Consider the following 19,807-nt stretch of genomic DNA (forward strand, 5'->3'; position numbering starts at 1 on the left):
TACAGATTATCTACGTAACACGTTAAGATATTAGAACATTTAGAGCTATAAAAACAAAGCATACTACCATGTTTAATATGGATTACTACCAGTTATGTGGGTTGAACTTCTATCATCATTTGCTCATACTTTAAATAACATGGAAATAAATTAAATCAGTAAGAGAAATAAATCCACCTGTAATTTGCATGACAACCAATCTAAACTGCTTTAAAGTTACGATATGCAAGAATCAAATCCATACTGATTTTATTAGGATTATGAATCATGTTTATTTTAACTGTAACCAAGACATCAGTTAGAAAAACATGGTAAAAAAGTGTATTCCCTAAACCACAAGTAGTGGCTGGACAGCGGTAGAGACAAAACATGTATAGAGACGAGGGACAACAAATAAACAAAGCAAATGGCAGTGTCCTTATAGAGGTATATCAGATATACACTTACACATACAACATACATATTGAAATTGTTTAACAAAGACTTTCAAACATATGTAAACATACTGTGGTATCTAAGCATCATGTCAAGTTAAACAGACTGTGTTTGCAATGTCCGGCTTAATTATTGATGCAAAGCTCAACTCGATGATCAAGAAAAACAGGACAGTAGAATTTCATTCTCATTTCATTAAAATCATACACAACCCTTTTGTGCACTTCTTGTTCTTGCTTCCATCACTTTTTGATTTTCTTAAACAACATGAGATCCCTGCAGTGTAATCTAAAATCACAGAAATACTTGTAAAAGTGTAAAAGTACAAAATATTTCAGATATTACAACCATTAAAAACCATCTACGTGTACATTTGTGGGACATGATATAAAACTGATGGCAATGATTTAGATTTTTTCCTTTTCCCCTTTTGATGACTGGGACTGATCTGACTACCTCTGTTACCCTGTTGTGTGTTGTCCTGCGTCACTGCTTTGTTTTGTATAAGTCTGATGCACTATTGCACCTCATGTAAATAATAATAATAATAATAATAATAATAATAATAATCATACAGTCACTTTAAAAGTATTTTTGCACTACACTAGCAGTTACATGTAGCATATGGTACTGTTGTTGTCTTTCTATGTTGTTTGTTTGTTTGTTTGCACTGAAGCCTCTTGGGAAACGTCATTTCATTGCACTGTGTAAATGGGGGAATGACAATAAACCCTCTTGAGTCTTGAATGATCAGACAGTCCTGTTGCCACGACGGACAATTTCTTGGGTGTTGAGGCTGCGAGCACACTCTGCCAAGTCCTTCTGTAGATCTTTTGCTTCAGGTCGGTCTTCTGGTTTCACACACAGCATTGGCTTGATTGTATTGTACTGCAACATAAAAAAGAACATCTACTGACATCTACACTGCATTAGGAATTTCTCCCAATCTGCAGTATTACTGCACTCTGCAGCAGTCAAAAACATTACCTGGGCAACCAAGTAAAGGCAAATTGTTTTATTACGTAAATGCTGTCATCTGTTCTGCTGGATACATTTTCTTCAAAATGTTAGTGCGCATATTTTTAAAAAAAAAATCCAATTTATGTTCTGAAAGTGGCGTACGCAAATTTATATAATCATATAAATGAGGGCCCAGGTAACTTCAGTGCACGTAAACTTTTTCTACCCGTGTAACCTGGTTACTTAAGTGCATGCAAACATAGTGACCGATTCTTATTACAAGAACAAAAAAATGCACAAAAGGATGTACCTCTTGGAGAAAACGGTGTGAAAACCCTGGGGGAAAATTCTGGTTTCTGACGTCGTCCCAAACCTAGAAGTGATAAACAAAGACAGAACATGTAAATTGCCTGATACACCCGATACGTTCTATTGAACTTTAAACATTTTAAGATATCTGATTAAAATGTCTGGTAACTTTGACGTGGACTTTAAGAAATTGATATACAACGATAAATACACACTAACTCAATTTTTGGATTGGGACTGAACAACTCACCGCTTGCCTTTCATGACCAGTGGAAAGTTTCCAAAAAAGTTCGAAAAATATCAACCCCAAAGCAAAGATGTCAACTTTTCGGTCATAAGTCTTCTGGCTCTCCTGTCACAAAACAAGAACAAGAGGAACTATATAAACAAAAGGCATGAGGAAACTTATTGTGTCTCCTTAATCACTATATATTAAACACAACCACTTTTGCTCTTGAAGTTACTGTGTGTAATTAATAAGATTCAAGATTCATAGGATTTATTTGTAAGTACAGCAGTAAATAATGCAACCAGAAAATTAAATTTTAATAATATAAAACTGAAAAAGAGAATAAAATAACAGACTTGAATTTAAATGAAAAAAAAAAGACAGTGTGCATAGTAGCAGGGTGTGTATGCATGTGTGTGATATATGGTGTGTGCTGAGTGTGTGTTATGTTGGTTTATGGAAGTTTATTGTCTGAATGGCCTGAGGGAAGAAGCTCCTCCTCAGACGCTCCAATGGTAAATATGGCACTCTGATTTAAATAGTTGTTTTTGTTGTAGAAACACACATTTTATAATATTAAATCTGACCAAAAATTAGGCAAAATGTTTGGTTTTTTGTTTTTTTTGGTGAGGTAGACATGGGTCATGATTAACGCACTCTGACACGTCTTGTGCCGTGAGCACCACAAATGAAATCCCACTGATAGATGAAATCTCCAAAAGGGGCTCTGTGGTCGTGAGTTTGTGTTGGCGGACTCTATTTCTTAACTAAAATTAACTGAGCGGAGAGAGGCACTGAGATGGGCATTTGAAAACGTGCATAACGACACATCCTTTGGACTGTTGTGGAAAATTCAACCGGAATCTGTATGTTATTTGCATATCTCAAAAACTGTTCATCCGATCTACTTCACATAGATTTGTTGGGGACCCAAGGAGGTGTAGTGTTGAATTTGGAGCAATTTTGAACAGCGAACAGAAGTGACTGAAGCTGGCCTCACTCTACGTGACTTTTCAAATCCTAACCGATTTTGAAATTGGGTTGTGTCACATAACGAGAAACTCCACAGATTTTCTTTTTCTCTAATCTTAAACATGGAGACACAAGGATGTTCAAGACTGGATCTATAAACCACTTAAATTACTAGATAATCTGTGCTGAAAAGCATGTTTTTAAATGGGCACTGCACTGGTACAAATTTGACCATAGAGTCTCTTTAACGTCTCCCTTTGCCAAGCAATACTTAAAAGTACAGAAGAATCTAAAGTTAATGACAGTAAAGACCATCTCACTTGTTCTGGAGCCATGTAAGACGGGGTTCCTTTGTACAACGTTCTCTCGATCGGGTTCTCAGCTTTGTCATTGTTGTCAGCAGTGACCAGGCCAAAGTCTCCAATCTTTACTTCCTCATCTTGACCGAACATGATGTTGGCAGGCTAATCATGGGAAAGAAATAAATAAACATAATAAAATAACTTGGTGACTGTTGAGGTGTAATAAATTAGGATTGGAATCACTGCCTCTCACCTTCAGGTCTCTGTGGAGGAGATTCTTGGAGTGAATGTACTCGACTCCACTGACTATTTGCTGAGCAATAGTTAGACTTTCTTTTCTTCTCTTGGAGTCTCGCCGACTGTTCTTCTCATCGATCCACTGTCTAAGTGTTTCGGTTTTACACAGCTCCAGCTGGATATAGAGGTACTGTTTCGATAAATTATCGAAAGAAGACCTATAAATGTAAGGAGTGAGAGATGAAAAAATGATGTGCGTTCAGTAAGTAAGAGCTTTAGTAGGAGGATGTGTGACGTACTGTGAACTGCTGTAACTGTCAGTTGCACTGTCCCATTGGTATCCTGAATCATCCGACCAGCATGAGTAGTATCGAACAATGTTACGGTGAAGGAGGTCTGACAATGCGTTCACCTCTCTTAGAGCTTTTCCAATCCTAAGGACATGAAAATAGCTCAGTTTACACTGAAATTAATACACCACACTTTGACATGTATATTAAAAACATGAAATATCATTTAATATTTGACCTACTCTTTACAGTGGACAATCTTTATAGCAAAATCCTTCCTCGTGAGTTTTTCTGTTGCTTTGAAAACAACACCGAAGGCTCCATTGCCGAGGCCCTGTAGGATGTAAAAGTCTGATGTAGAGCTGTTGACACAAAGGAAATGTCTTTCTTTTTGTTGATCAGTTGTTAGAACAGAAAACACACAACCACCACTAAAATACATGTCAAAACTGCAGTTCAATGTTTCACTTTTGTTCATACCTGACTGTTTTTGACTGGACTGATGTCTTCTCACTGGGCCCTTCTCCTGCATTCACTTCTTCAGGAGTCATTGTTTCCTCAATGAACAAAATAAATCATGATATTAGAGCTTACACTGTAGAAACAACGACTAAATCATCTAATTAGTCAAATCTCATACAGGCTCACTTTACCTTGCTGTTGATCGGACAGGCATCTTGGAAATATGTTCCAAACAGACTAACAAGACATGAAAATGATTAGCAGAAATAACCATTTTGTGACATTTGTAGTGACAATGTATTTTATAAAATATTAAGTATTGTAGCAGGGTGGGTCTCGAGGTGACTTACCGTCTTTTGGGTTTCACAACAGGATTTTGTTCCTTTGTAATTGGAAAAAAATATAGAAAATGGTTCCAGTCAAATTTCTGCAACATTTTCAGAGATATCAAGTTGTTCTATAAAGGCAAATAGAAAGCTAACTTATGCATAATAAATGACCACAGATGCCTTTTTTTTAAAAACAATCAGTCCCATAGTAATGCCGAATTCCTCCTCTAATCGAACCTTCAACAAATTTTTTTGTTTATTTCCATTAATAACTGACCAGGGCCACATAATAATGCATCCTGTTGAAAGGGGGAGATTGGTCCAAAACGTCAAATCAGCCATCAAATTCTGGTGCCAGCCCTTCAAATTCATTTCCTTCAGGGTCCTACTAGTCCTCTGGACCCTCTGGACCCTTAGGCGAGCAGACGTTAACTAGTATCTCCATACCTCACTCTAAATACAGTATTTTGCCATTTACAAAGTTCCCACTCTTTTCTAGAGATCATTTTCCAGGACTTTTCCAGGACATTTTCAGTGACGATCTGGCTAGTATGACAGATACACTAATGCATTCCTTAATTGATTCATTTACAACCCCAATACCTTATTTCATGTGGATTACAGTGTCTTATCCATTGCTGAACACTGATAACCAAGGGTTGCTGGAAGTTTTGCTTTCATCAAGCACAAAAGTAAATATACAACAGTTTCCTTTTAAGAAATATCTAGGTTTTTATAATACTATACAGTATACTACTAATACTATATACTGTATTGTGTAGTTTTCAGGAGTTTAAATAATGTTCCAGGACATCACAAGGTTTTCCAGGACATTTTGCTTCTGCTTTTATTTTCCATGTGTTTTCCATGACTGGAAAACTGGTCAAATGTTTTCCAGATTTTCCAAGACACGTGGGAACCCTGATTTATGGATTTAGTCTAGGTCTTGACTCATCTCTGGACCCATTATATTCAGAGTGTATCTTTTTCAAACTCGATAACTAATAAGTATACTAAAATGGTGCCTGTATATTTTCTGTGCACTATTTTATAAAAGACACAGTAGCAACAATAAACATCATAATCCTGTTTCTACGCTTAATGACAAGCATCTCAGGGCCTCCAATTTCTGCAAAAGTGCTTCAGAATCTAGTGTGTATTATGACTCACCTCTGTAGGGTTAGATATGTCCTGATATACAAGCTTGGTTGCTTCCTCCTTAGCTTCCCTCTTTGTTTTCCCACCGACAGCTGGATACTCCTCATCACCACCCACCACCACGTACCCAGTAGCATCATTTGGTGCCAGTCTTGTTGACTCCACAGCTCTTATAGTCACCTTGTTCTTCTGACCATATTCATTGAGCTGACATACACGGCTGACTTGAGAAGGGTTTTTTGCAGCTGTCTGAAATTATAAAAAAAAAAAAAAAAAAAAAAAAAGACGAATATACACCTTTTTACAATAACTGTCATCTATCAGGATAATAAAGAAAAAAATCAATAACACATGCTCTGTATATAGTCTTTGAAATCGGAGTCCAACAACAAAGAAGAATCTTACCACTGGTCTCGGATTCTCCTTCTCACTCAAACTTCTCAGGGCACTTTTCGCTGCATTCTGCTTGGCCTCCTTTTTGTTTTCCCCCACAGCCATGGGAAAGTCTTGACCATTGATCACGGCCTTCTTATAGAATCTAATGAAGAATTGTAAAACCAGAGTTGAGACAGTGATGGGAAAAGTGGAGGTTCATTGTAATGTTGCTACTTTGTTATGGGACCATGCCTATCCAACTAAGAGAAAGCATGCACACATACAAACCAAAAAGGGCAGGACTGAGCCAGGCAAAAAATAAAAGCAACTAAACGGCTCGCAAACCACAGGGCTCCAATGTTCACTTACAGTATTTACTGCACTGAGGTGATCCTGAGGTGATAACAATGAAATCCATTTCATTGTTATCCTTCACCAAGGAGGTTATGTTTTCACCCGTGTCTGTTTTTTGGTTGGTTGTTTGTCAGCAGCATTACACAAAACCTACTGAACAAATGTCCATGAGACTTGGATAGAGAATGGGTCTTGGCCCAGAATAGATCCTGTTAAATTTTGGTGCAGAACTTTTTTTTTAAATAGGGAATATAATGCATGGGTCTTGATGAAAAAAACAAACAAAAAAACAATCAAAGCATGTTTAGGTGGCTGGTATCTACGAGTAAGTACAATTTAATGCAGACCCTAGATCTGGTGGTCTTAAATTATGATTAAGCAGTTATGAGTGGTTTAAAAGTTAGAGCCATACGAAGCTATCCAGTTTGATATATGATTAGGCATGATTCAATTAAAGGGGCCTTTGAAAAGGCCATGGCGAAGGATGATTCAGATGACGAAACTGTCAGCTTTTGTTAACTGAAAAAAAAAAAACGGCTATGTGATTTAACAAACAAGCTATTACTTTGTGTGTGATCCCTATCACCCACTAGGAACGGATTCACAATCCCTGTGGCACAGCTACTGACAGTCATATCTTTCTACATGGAGTTTGCCTTTGATAGTGATTACAACAGCAACTCCGTTTGACTGTATATGGGCAAAATGCTCTATTTAACTGGCGTAGGAGGAGCACTGCGGTGCGTCTCTGCGTGCGTAATGTGGAGCGCGGATGTCAGTCCTCTGATCGGACAGGACATACAGACTATCATTCTGATGAACAGAAGATGGGGTATGGGTGAGTGAAATAATTCATCTTTGATGAGGAACATATTGATAACATAACAGCAGTGATGGAGCTCAGGAGTCGGGAGATCAATAGTCAATGAAGTTAAACTCTGTGTCGTGCGTAAACGCGCACGTTGTCTCTCTCATGGAGAGAGGCACTAACTGTTTCTGCTGCTGGAGTCCATTACAGGTTATGCTATTAATATGTTCCTAATCAAAGATGAATTATATTATATTTGACCTGGTTGCTTGTTTCTCTCCCCAGATCTGGCACCAGTGTAGCTCCCCTTTGCACAGCCTGCAAGATGGCGGACCAGAGGAACTTTCGGTTTTAGCTGAAGCGAGAAGGAAATGTCGCGTGCACAGGAAGGTGATGCATCGGAGAAGTCTGTCATGTCTAGTTCTGATAAAACCCACCTTTTAGGGCGGTCGGATCCCTCAACACCAACATCTTCAAATTTCAGCTCCACGCGTGTTCTACGTGCATACTTCTTTAGTTCAGCTACGTAGTTTTTATTCTTTCCCATGCTGAATTAGAAAGCGCTGAGTGCACACACAAGTGGCCGTGAGACCCACTAGCATGGCACTGCAGCAGCTTCCGAACTGTCTCTACGCAGTTTTAAATTTCCCACCTCCTGCTCTTCTTCTTCTTCTTTTATTCCGCTGGCAAATAACGAGACGGTGCATTACCGCCACCAACTGGCGTGGAGTGTAGCTGCTGGAAGAAATCATGGAGCAACCTCTGAGATGAACCACTGTTGGACTCTGAACAGCGCAGCTATAAACGATTAAAATGTGACATGGATATATACTTCTGCTTTAATTTCCCTCTGTGTTTATTTACCTTTGAATAAATTTTCCAATTTATTAAACATTTTATTCATTTTTAAATTGATTACGTTTTGCTTTTTTTTCTATATTGGCTGCACTGCTAACCAGCTAAGCAACAGGTAACGCTAAAGCTGTTTGTCCATCAGGAAACTCTGAAGCTGAAGTTATTTTCTCAATACTGTATGATCCAGTTTCACCAAAATCAGTGAAAAAAGTTATGAAGTTGTTTTTCAGCACCCTTCAAGTTTTAAAGTCATTGAGGCCTAATCCACAGAGTCACACAGCTCTGTTGTTTTTCCCAACCCATAACCTTTAACGTCTCATCTGTGGTCTGATGAACAGTAAATTCATCAAATTCAGTGCCCGATATCACTATTATCCAATTTATTCATATTTATGTATTAAATTGAATGAATTCATTATAAAATGGAAAATTAAATGGGAAAGTAAATTAATAGTTGAATTAATACAAAGGTAAATAAATACAGAGGAAAATTCAAGCAGTTATATCAAATATCACATTTTATAAATGAATGCCTACATTTATTTTCAGCTTTATTTTGGTGCATCTAATGGCATATTGATTTATTTATTGAGCCATTTATATATAATCATTTATTTATTAATGATTTTGGCAGGTTAAGTCCTCCATACAAGTGACAGAAATAACATACTGCACTTTTAAAGAAACAACTGTGAGATAAAAGTGAGTCTTAAGAGGAGATTTAGAAGATGCAGTGTTTACCTGTCTAACACCCAGGAGTTCCACAGCTGAGGGGCCCAGTCACTTTTATTGGTTTAGTCAGGATTAGACTATGGACATGGTTAAAGATAAAGGCCTTGCTGTTGCTGTGGTTCAGCTGGGTGAGTATGGTGGACTGTAACTGGAGTGTCAGGGTCAAATCCTGGCGTGTCTGGCTTTTACAGCATTGACTTGGCCATTCTTTGTGTGTTGTGTGCTGTAAGAACAGCCAGTTGCACACAATCACAGCCACAACTGGTACAGCCATAGCCATGTGCAACAGCAATAGCCCTGAGCAGAGCGAGCACTCACTCAGTCATGCTGTAGCTGCCTTCAGTTGCTATGGCTCAGCCTTACCTATACCTGTAAATGGTATAGGTCAAACTCAAAGTTCCTCGCTCTTGCCACCTACCTTTTGCCTTACTCCTAGTCCTACCTGTCCAGGATGATTTGAGAGAAAATACTCAACATCCAAGTGTCATTTGTATGTAATACTTAAATCTTTATATCTGAACACAACCATCCTGCTCTCAGTTATGGTTTCTGACAGAATCATGAAGTAAAAGCATTTAGTGCATGAATGACTGATTGGAGTCCAATACAGACTCTTCTGAATGTAAAAACAAAGCATATCACCAGTCGAGGACTTCAAATCATCCAGCTGCCACTAAAATTACCGTCTGGCTATTGTAAAGTGCTATACAAATAAAATTTGATTGATTGATTGATTGATTGATTGATTTGATTAAAATTCACAAATTATACAAAATACAACAGTACATGTTAAACTTCACAAACGCAAACAACCATTACACCTGAGTTTCTCACATTTTATTTTCCAATACATCCAAATTGATTACAAAACAAAAAGTGTGATGTGACATCACGTTTAAACATTTCCAGCACAGAATACAGTATTTCATTAGAAGCTGACAATGTAATAACACAGGACATGATTATTTGTTAGTAGTAAGCAAGTACAACTTATATATTATAAATATGACAAATTATCACGCTTGACTGATGATGACTGATGTTTATGCCTATTGTTTACAGTCATAGTGCTGCAACAAACATCTTTAAGCATCACAAGTGTACAAGTGCACTCTTCCAAGTCCATTTTGAGTTTGCTTGTCCTGTTTTGACTCCTCATTGTTTGAGGTTTCACAGCTGAAGCTGTTTTAAGTGCAAACCCCCTAAACCTCAGCCTCACTACTGCCCTGTTGGTGACCATAACAATTATCAATATATTCAGTGGAAAACAAAGGCTGTACAGTGACATCTTATAAACATATTCATCCATTACCAGCATAGAAGAAAATGTCAACTGTTGATAGAAATGAACCGGCACATGATTATTTAAAAAGCTAGACAGATGTGAGTTAATGTAAAAGTTGCTTTTTATAAACACGATCAACTTTAACTTCATGTTCCATTCCTTGATTGTAAAATACATAATAACAGGTCCCTTTTCAGGTTGTTCATTATTCACATGGTTAATGATCTGAACACAAACTGCCACCTGTTGTTACAGGTGTGTGTGTGTGTGTGTGTGTGAATATGAGACCCTGTGAAGGACTTGCATGGATCTCAGAATCAAGCACTATTTAAGTGCCGTGTAGTAACCATTCTCCTATTAACTTATCACATTTCCTTGTCATAATCAGACAGGTTCATTCGTCTGAAGCATTTTTTGTGTGCTCAATGTCTGAGCCCACTTCTCCAGCTCTGCTCTCAGTGTACTTGCTTGAGGTCTGTCTTCTGGCTCCTCACACAGCATCGACTTGATGATTTGCTCCTGCAAAAACAACAATATAGCTGCTACTGACATCTTTGGACCAACAGTAATGAATGCTATGAGTCTACAATATCACTGAAGCTCCTCTCCACAGCATCCCCAACATATGCACTTTGGATAAGGGCTGCGACAGTGCAATGCCCTCCTGCTACTTTAATGGTGCAAGAAAATCATTTAGGATAATAGGAATATAGAAATCCACCTCTTGGGGAAATGTCACTGAAAACTCTTCGGGCAACTTCTGACTTCTGGCATCAACCCAAACCTGGTATTCATGCAGAGATAATAGGATTAAAAAAAAATATGTTAGTCAGCCTAAAATGTAATAAAATAATAATAATAAATCAAATTATATCAAACATTACAATTAAAAACAAGAAAAATTCAAACATACCATGTACTATATACTACATAAGACTCACCACTCTCCTTTCGTTGCCAGTAGAGACTTTCCAAAGGAGTTCAAAGTATATCAACCCCAGAGGGAAAATGTCCACTTTCCGTCCATAGTTCCTCTTACTCTTCGTGATAGAAAGCAAACACAGTACTGTCAAAAGCTGCCCAATGTTATCCTTTATCACGATGATAGATGAACTAATTATGCTCATTATGTAAAAGAAGCTTCAGCTCTGGTTTTACTGCTTGAATTTGAAATTACACTATAAAACAGTGTTTTATTGGCACAAGTTGACACATCTGATGTTTGCTTTTTGATTTGTTGATTTCTGTGGTACTAATACACACCGATTAGCCACAACATTTAAAGGACTAACAGATTAAATGAATAACAGGTTAATAACACTGATATAATATAACACTCACTTGCTCAGGTGCCATGTAAGATGGGGTTCCTGTGCGCAATGTTTTCTCCTCGTCATCGTCATCTCTGGTGACCAGACCAAAGTCCCCGATCTTCACTTTTCTATCCAGTCCAAACAGGATGTTGGCAGGCTTATTGATGAGAATAAAAACAGAAATGAAAACAAATAAGCATCTAGCTCCTCACGTGATGGGTAGAGACACATGAAGGAGTGAACGTACAGTTTAAAAAGGTATCTGTGTGCCTGAGACCAGCATCAAATCAAAAAAGTCAGCACGTGAATTTCATTGGGAAGGGCTGTTTTTGTTTAATTTGATTGGATAAATGATTAACTAATGGCGTCTTACAGGCTTCACTACTAGCTTGTGCAAATATCTAAGGGTGCTGGTGGGGCCTCGTCAGAGTAAACCAGAGGACATCAAATACTCACCTTCAGGTCTCTGTGGATGTGTTTCATGGAGTGAATATATTCGACCCCAGTAACTATTTGCTGAGTGATGTGTAGACTTTCTTCTCGCCTCTTGGAGTCTTGCAGAGATTGAGTATTTTTCTGAGTGATCCACTTTTTGAGTGTTTTGGTGTCACATAACTCCATCTGAATATAAAGGTGCTTTGCAGATGAATTATCTTCAGATCTAGGAAGGTAAGAACAGAAACACGATTTAATTACTCTCCTTAAAATTGAAGGATGAAGTTAAAGGATAACTACCGTTTTTTACAACCTGGACCTTTTTTCTAGCAAAATATATGGTCATTTACTCACCCAGATAACTTTGGTGTCATTTGGCGTCGTTCGGATGAAATTAGATCCAGTGTAGCGCCGATATATCCATATAACGCGAGTAACGGGGCAGCGACACACAGCCTCTATATAACGCATTATCTGCCACGAAACTAGTTCATTTCACCAATATTTTGTTACGATATGCTAGTGCTATTCCCCTCTGAGTCCGGGCTCGTCTATTGTCAACATCCGGGGTCTGTAGGTTGATCTACTACCTCTGACCTGGAAGATGTCGTCTCTGAGCTGCGCGCGCACCCGCGACAGCCCAGCTTGTTTACCTGTAGCTGCTACTGCTAGTTTGACCCTGGATGTTGATAACGGATGAGCCCGGACTCAGAGGGGAATAGCACTAGCATATCGTAACAAAATATTAGTGAAATTAACTAGTTCCGTGGCAGATAATGCGTTATATAGAGGCTGTGTGTCGCTGCCCCATTACTCGCATTATATGGATATATCAGCGCTACACTGGATCTAATTTCGTCCGAACGACGCCAAATGACACCAAAGTTATCTGGGTGAGTAAACAACCATATATTTTGCTAGAAAAAAGGTCCAGGTTGTAAAAAACGGTAGTTATCCTTTAAGACTTAAACAGTTCACCTCAAAATAAAGAAATCATATTTTCCTCTTACCTGTAGTGCTACTTATCCATCTACATTGTGTTGGTGTGAGTTGCCGGGTTTTGGAAATATCAGCTGTTAAAATGTCTGCTTTCTCTTTAATGTAATGGGACTAGATGACGCTCAGCTTGTGACGTATAAACCGCCAAAAAAATATATTTGAAAAATTCAACAGCAACTTGTCTTTCCAGTAATCCTGACCTGATTACTGGATTACAGGATAATCCACAGACCTTGTTGTGAGCAGTTTAATGTAGGAACTATTTTCTTTTTCCCAAAACTGCACCTGCCAACTGTATCAAATGGCAGAAGGAAGCTTGCATCTATTCATGGACGAGAGGCTTGTGCATGTGACAGCTCTGGATGTAAACATAAATGCCGTCTTCCTTGGCTGAGCTGTAATGTTAGTTATCTTAGTCACGTCTATGAGTAGATGAATGCTCTCTTCTGTGTCATTTCTTGAAAGAGATATTGATGTTGAATTTTTCAAATGTATTTGTTTGGTACTCAGAGCATCACAAGCCGAGTGCCATCTAGGTCCAAAAGATAACAATCTCGATGGATGAATAGCACTACAGGTAAGAGTAGGCCTGGGCAATGAAATGATAGCAATATGTATCGGCAATAGACTCGTCATTGATATATAAAAAAAAGATAAAATGGTCAATAGTTTCACGTGTGCGCATTAAATGCGAACCACCTTCAAAGCACATAGCGAATACGCCCTGTCTTATAAATAGCCTATCATGTCCCTTGATAATGGAGCGTGCTAAGACAGCCAATCATTTAACAGTAGTTCAGTTGTGCCATCGCCATGTGACTGACAACAGAAGAGCGTGTCAGAAGCTGTACTATGGACCAGTTTTTACAGGACCAGCCGTGCTTCACCTGAAAAACTGTTAACTCACACAGCAGTAATGTCTGCTTTTTGATACAACGGCCTATTAGCGGCAGTGGTGCCGGCAAACACCGACCCCTTCGGCGACTCTCCCAGTCCTCTGCTGCTCCTCTCGGTGTTGCTCATGCTCCAGAGCCTCTCTTTGCTGCTGGAGTTTCTCTGGGCTCATTAGGTAGAGCAAACAGGTTGGCTCTGGCCGCAGCTGCTCCAACGACCCAGCCTGTTTGCTCGACCTACAAGCCGAGAGACACTGCAGCTGCAACAGCCAAAGTGGTAGGTGCCCTTTAAGGTAAGTGCATTGGACTTACCGGGAAGGCCTGTATCCTGAATCCTCCGTCCAAAATGAGTAGTATCTGATGATATTAGGGTGGTTGAGGTCGGATAAAGTCTCCACCTCTCGGAGAGATTTCCTGATCCACAGGAGAATATTATTCAGTAATCAAAATACTTGTACAAACACTGCACATGCAACTATGCACACTGGCACCTACTGCATACTTACTCTTCCCAGCGGACAATCTTTACAGCGTAGTACTTTTTCACCATTTTACGTCTTGCTTTGTAAACACATCCAAATGTTCCACTGCCAAGAAGTCTCATAGGATCAAAGTCTGAAGTGAACCTGTCGAGATTAACACTATTGTTTAGAAAATGACTTTCTGATTGCACATCACTTATTGGGAGAAAGATTTGAGACCACATCAGTATAAAACACATGCCACATTGTAAATCCAATTATTTTTTTCATACCTGGACTGGGTCTCATTATGACTTGTTTCCACTTTCTGGTCTTTCACAGCAAGCTTGGAGAATAAAAGAATAACATGGATTAAAATGTTTGAGCCCTGCTCTGAATATCAGGTTGTATAATCTTTAAGAATTAGGAAATACAACGTGTCACCTGCCACATCAAAACAGCCAAGTAGTATATTGTCTTTTGGAGGGACTCCCTTCATAGCTGGGTGTGATCATGAGTAGCTCTTTACTTTCCCAGACTACACAAAGTAAATGTTCTTACTCCTACGACACTACTACTGCTCTGTTGCTCTCTCCACATGCAGAGTCAGCAGATTATCAGAGGGTGGATTTCTCTTTTCACTATCACAGTTTTTAAGATTGTGATGAAAAACACAAACCTGATCCTTAGAAGAGTTTCTCCATAGTCTTGTGCTAGTTGTATCGATTGCCATTCTTTGTGAAGATTCAAGAGACGCCCTAGAAGAACATAACAAGAGACCTGAGTGAAGCGTTTTCAGTGTTTAACTCTACACTAGACACTAGGGTCAAAAAGTGTCTTACTGGGAAATTGACATCTTGCTTGGTGCGTCATCTTCAGACACAGTTGACCTGGCGGGCATCTACAATACACAAGAAAGTGGTTAATTTTTACAAAGTGGGACGTTCATTTATTAAAGTGCAAGGTGTAAGGTATGGCCTGACCTGTTAAAGGTCATTTCAAACAAATGGGAGGCAGCATATCACCACTGCTAACTGCTGCTCACTATTCTCCAACTGTAGCCACAGTATCTTTGGCTGTAGCTACTAGCTGCAGTTAGCTAGCTAATTAGCCAAGTAAGCCATGCAGCTAGTGGCTTTATCAGTCTTTATCACAGGGGGAGCCAGGCAATGGGGCCAAGCTCAACCATCTTACTCTGTGAACTGAGGATTTATTCGACCAAACCAGACGGATTGTGGAAATATAAACCAAAACTGTTTTGGTGAGTTTTGTATGTTTCTGTTGAGTTTACAATGAATTAACCAGACAATTAAGCCCATCTTAGTAAGGCGACAGAGAGAAACTTAAATTCAGGGGGAATACGTTTGTATTCTGTTTGGCAAGGAACAGGATTGTAAGAGTATTTTCCTTTTCTGACATTTGTGAGTTTATTTTTCTATCGGACTACAGCAGCTAAGAGAAAAGGGCTTAACTTGCTGTTTGTACACATCTCCCAGCTTTAACTGGCCATCAGACCATCGCCTCGAGGTACAAAGTGATATTACGAGCCAGGCCAAGCAGGTTAGCACGCTAACTTCAGTATGCATATCTGCAACACAGCACACAGACGTCTTTGACATTATGTCGAAATGTTTTTCTTCACATTCTGTTGATAATGTTAGTTAATATTTTGAATGTTTTAAACTAAAATGCTGACCATATCTTACACATTGCACCTTTAATGTCATTTTAAACCTCAGTTAAACACAAAATACACCCAAAACAAAACTTTCCTGCTCTTACAAGCTGCTACTGGTCTACTGCAGTCTTTAAATATCAGTAAGTGCAGATTTTTGCTTTACCTGCTAAATTTTTTTTTACGATTATGAGAAAAAACTGACCTGAGCCTTGGAAAGATTTGATATATCCATGGGTACTATTGAGCTACTCTTGCTCATCGACATGCTTTGTGGAGATTCAAGAGACGCCCTAGAAGAGCATAACAAGAGACCTGAGTGAAGCGTTTTCAGTGTTAAACTCTACAATTTGTTTAAACACTAGGGTCAAAAAGTGTCTTACTGGGAAATTGACATCTTGCTTGGTGCGTCATCTTCAGACACAGTTGACCTGACGGGCGTCTACAATACACAAGAAAGTGGTTAATTGCTACAAAGTGGCACGTTCATTTATTAAAAGTGCAAGGTGTAAGATATGGCCTGACCTGTTAAAGGTCATTTCAAACAAATGGGAGGCAAGATATCACCACTGCTAACTGCTGCTCACTTATTCTCCGACTGTAGCCACAGTATCTTTGGCTGTAGCTACTAGCTGCAGTTAGCTAGCTAATTAGCCAAGTAAGCCATGCAGCTAGTGGCTTTATCAGTCCAGCAGACTGGACTCTGTCTGGATCACAACTTCAGATCACAGGGGGAGCCAGGCAATGGGGCCAAGCTCAACCATCTTACTCTGTGAACTGAGGATTTATTCGACCAAACCAGACGGATTGTGGAAATATAAACCAAAACTGTTTTGGTGAGTTTTGTATGTTTCTGTTGAGTTTACAATGAATTAACCAGACAATTAAGCCCATCTTAGTAAGGCGACAGAGAGAAACTTAAATTCAGGGGGAATACGTTTGTATTCTGTTTGGCAAGGAACAGGATTGTAAGAGTATTTTCCTTTTCTGACATTTGTGAGTTTATTTTTCTATCGGACTACAGCAGCTAAGAGAAAAGGGCCTAACTTGCTGTTTGTACACATCTCCCAGCTTTAACTGGCCATCAGACCATCGCCTCGAGGTACAAAGTGATATTACGAGCCAGGCCAAGCAGGTTAGCACGCTAACTTCAGTATGCATATCTGCAACACAGCACACAGACGTCTTTGACATTATGTCGAAATGTTTTTCTTCACATTCTGTTGATAATGTTAGTTAATATTTTGAATGTTTTGAACTAAAATGCTGACCATATCTTACTCATTGCACCTTTAATGTCATTTTAAACCTCAGTTAAAAACAAAATACACCCAAAACAAAACTTTCCTGCTCTTACAAGCTGCTACTGGTCTGCCGCAGTCTTTAAATATCAGTAAGTGCAGATTTTTGCTTTACCTGCTAAAGATTTTTTTACGATTATGAGAAAAAACTGACCTGAGCCTTGGAAAGGTTTGATATATCCATGGATACTATTGAGCTACTCTTGCTCATCGACATGCTTTGTGGAGATTCAAGAGACGCCCTAGAAGAACATAACAGGAGACCTGAGTGAAGCGTTTTCAGTGTTAAACTCTACAATCTGTTTGAACACTAGGGTCAAAAAGTGTCTTACAGGGAAGTTGACATCTTGCTTGGTGCGTCATCTTCAGACACAGTTGACCTGACTGGCGTCTACAATACACAAGAAAGTGGTTAATTGTTACAAAGTGGCACGTTCATTTGGTGCAATCTTGTCTCAACATGGTGGCATACAAACACAAATAAGAGGCCGTTGCTCATAACAAATAGAACCTTTGAGATGAAAAATAGAAAATTCCTTGCATGAATATTTTATGGAAAGGTCAGGAAAAGACACACAGCACCACCCATCAGTGGAGAACACAAAACAACAAAACAGAATTGTCTGTACTTCTTCAGGAAACTTAGGGTTTTATTATGATGACAAGTTCTCATCAACTTTTACAGAGGATCAATAGAAAGCATCCTGACTAGAAACATCACAAACTAGATGGCCTGTGCACGGCCCAAGACAGGATGGCTCTACAGAGGGTGATTAAAAACCAGCCAGAACATCACTGGTGCCCATCTAAAGGGCATCAGTGACATCGGCGATGTGATGTTTCACACAGTGGATTGTGGCCTACTGAATACCCAACGCCATGACACAGTAAGTTCTGGGCCTAAGTTTTAGCCAGAAGAAACTGGTGTGTATTACTCACCTCTGTACTCCCACATATCATATCATACACAAGCTTGGCTGCTTCCTCCCTAGCTTCCTTCTTTGTTTTCCCAGTGACAGCTGGATACTCCTTATCACCAACCATGAAGCTACAGCAACTATGATCATAAAAACGTTTAGTTAATGAATTGGGACAAAATAACTGAGAATGTGGATGCAGTTACAGTAGAAGACTTACTGAGTTGAATTATTTATTCCTGGCCTTGTCGACTCCACAGGCTTTGTAGTCACCCTGTTCTTCTGACCATATTCATTGAGCCAACACACATATCTGCCTTGAGTGATACTTGTCTGATGAACAGGTGTGGTCGAAGCTTCTGCTGACTTTTCTGTCTGTCAAGATAATAAAAACATGTATGAAAGAGATTTTACCACAAATGTGTCTTTCACTTTGAAATAGCTACAATCCAAAGAAGAACTATAATCTTACCGAGTTCTCCATCAAACACTCGAGGGCATTTTTAGCTGCATTTTGATTGGCTTCCTTCTTGTTCCTTCCCACACCATCAGGATAGACTTTACCATTCAGGACTACCCTCTGGGTGAATCTGGACAGGAATCGTCACATTGTTGGTATGCATAAAAGTTGACAGGAAATGCTGGTGAAGCTAGAGAGGATTCAACTGCATGAATCTGAACCGACACTACCACATTCAGCCTGCAGGAGGTAATAATCATCCATGCTGTGACTCAACCAGGATACTCACACACTAAAGCCATGTTCGGTTGTGATTACATTCATAGGCTGAAACTGTAACACTGTACGTTAGTCAAACACTGAACTTAAAGGCAAAGTTCACCCAAAAATGAAAATTCATTCAAGTCATTATCTACTCACCCCACGCTGATTGAAAGTCATCAACAACAATTTTCAGGTACTTGTACTCGAGTATTTACATTGTGTACATCTTGATACCCCTCCACTGTCACTTTACCTGACCAGATTTGACTATTTCCTTAAAATATATAGATTTTAGTGACCACATAGCGTAACTAAAAAGCTGTGACATGTCCTCAGGGGTAAATGTGTGACCTGCTTAATCCTACACTTCCCTTTTGGGATACACCAGCCTCCTTTCAAACCCTGTTGGTGACTAACTTTATTCTGTGGGTATTATATTGACACTGAACCACCACCACCACCTTCATCAGCATCCACAGCATCACAAACAGCCATGTTTCAGTGGCGCATGCCTGCAGCAAAATAAATACCAAGGTGCGACAACATATAGAGATTGTACTCACATCCTGTCATGGTCAGGGCCAACACAGCCGACCTCCTCGTAGCGGACCTTCCCACACCGTGTTTTCTGTGCGTACTCGTTCAGCCTAACGATATATTGTTCCATCATGAAAGACGAAGCTGGCCTTTTCTCTCTTCCCTTCCCGTCTTGTTCCTGCTGTTTGTCCAGCGCACAGCCGTGACGTTTCGATTCATCTGACTGCTGATACTTTTTAAGTTTCGATTTCAGCGTATTGACGTCATTCAGGGGGCGTCACGTGGTTTTATTTTATCTGGAGAATCAAAGCTGCACACAACCTTCTACCTGCTGGAAGATCACACGTCTGTGGCTCTGCATTAGACATCAGCAGCTACAGTTATCTTTACTTTATCTTTTACTCGAGTATGACTTTTGGGTACTTTTGTACAACACTGCCAGTAGGGTCCGGGTATAGCA

General features: G+C 39.3%; 1 protein-coding gene across 1 annotated transcript; it reads right to left on the minus strand.

Moving 5' to 3' along the window:
- Positions 1–388: 388 nt before the first annotated feature.
- Positions 389–19,556, minus strand: LOC311270210 (uncharacterized protein). Its single transcript, XM_084374954.1, has 31 exons — positions 19,374–19,556; positions 18,559–18,676; positions 18,307–18,461; positions 18,109–18,226; positions 17,502–17,560; positions 17,324–17,411; positions 16,252–16,310; positions 16,074–16,161; positions 15,036–15,094; positions 14,873–14,951; positions 14,487–14,539; positions 14,239–14,358; positions 14,045–14,146; positions 11,862–12,066; positions 11,434–11,562; positions 11,034–11,132; positions 10,814–10,876; positions 10,483–10,611; positions 7,658–7,773; positions 6,089–6,221; positions 5,696–5,932; positions 4,547–4,578; positions 4,388–4,433; positions 4,215–4,291; positions 3,977–4,096; positions 3,744–3,878; positions 3,461–3,662; positions 3,226–3,369; positions 1,955–2,056; positions 1,706–1,768; positions 389–1,323 (listed from the first exon to the last, which is right to left on the minus strand). The coding sequence occupies exons 1-31, from the start codon at positions 19,478–19,480 to the stop codon at positions 1,186–1,188; spliced, it is 3,375 nt and encodes a 1,124-aa protein (XP_084231080.1). The 5' UTR covers positions 19,481–19,556; the 3' UTR covers positions 389–1,185.
- Positions 19,557–19,807: the final 251 nt, after the last annotated feature.

The sequence above is a fragment of the Pagrus pagrus genome (assembly GCF_965226575.1).
Source record: "Pagrus pagrus genome assembly, chromosome: 15".
NCBI lineage: Eukaryota > Metazoa > Chordata > Actinopteri > Spariformes > Sparidae > Pagrus > Pagrus pagrus.

Excerpts from the sequence above, each read along its gene's own strand:
- LOC311270210 (XM_084374954.1), bottom strand. The coding sequence starts at position 19,480 with ATGATGGAACAATATATCGTTAGGCTGAACGAGTACGCACAGAAAACA. Across the intron at positions 4,434-4,546 it reads GTTGTGAAACCCAAAAGACG|TCTGTTTGGAACATATTTCC; the intron begins GTAAGTCACCTC and ends ATGTCTTGTTAG. Across the intron at positions 1,324-1,705 it reads CACACCGTTTTCTCCAAGAG|TACAATACAATCAAGCCAAT; the intron begins GTACATCCTTTT and ends TTTATGTTGCAG.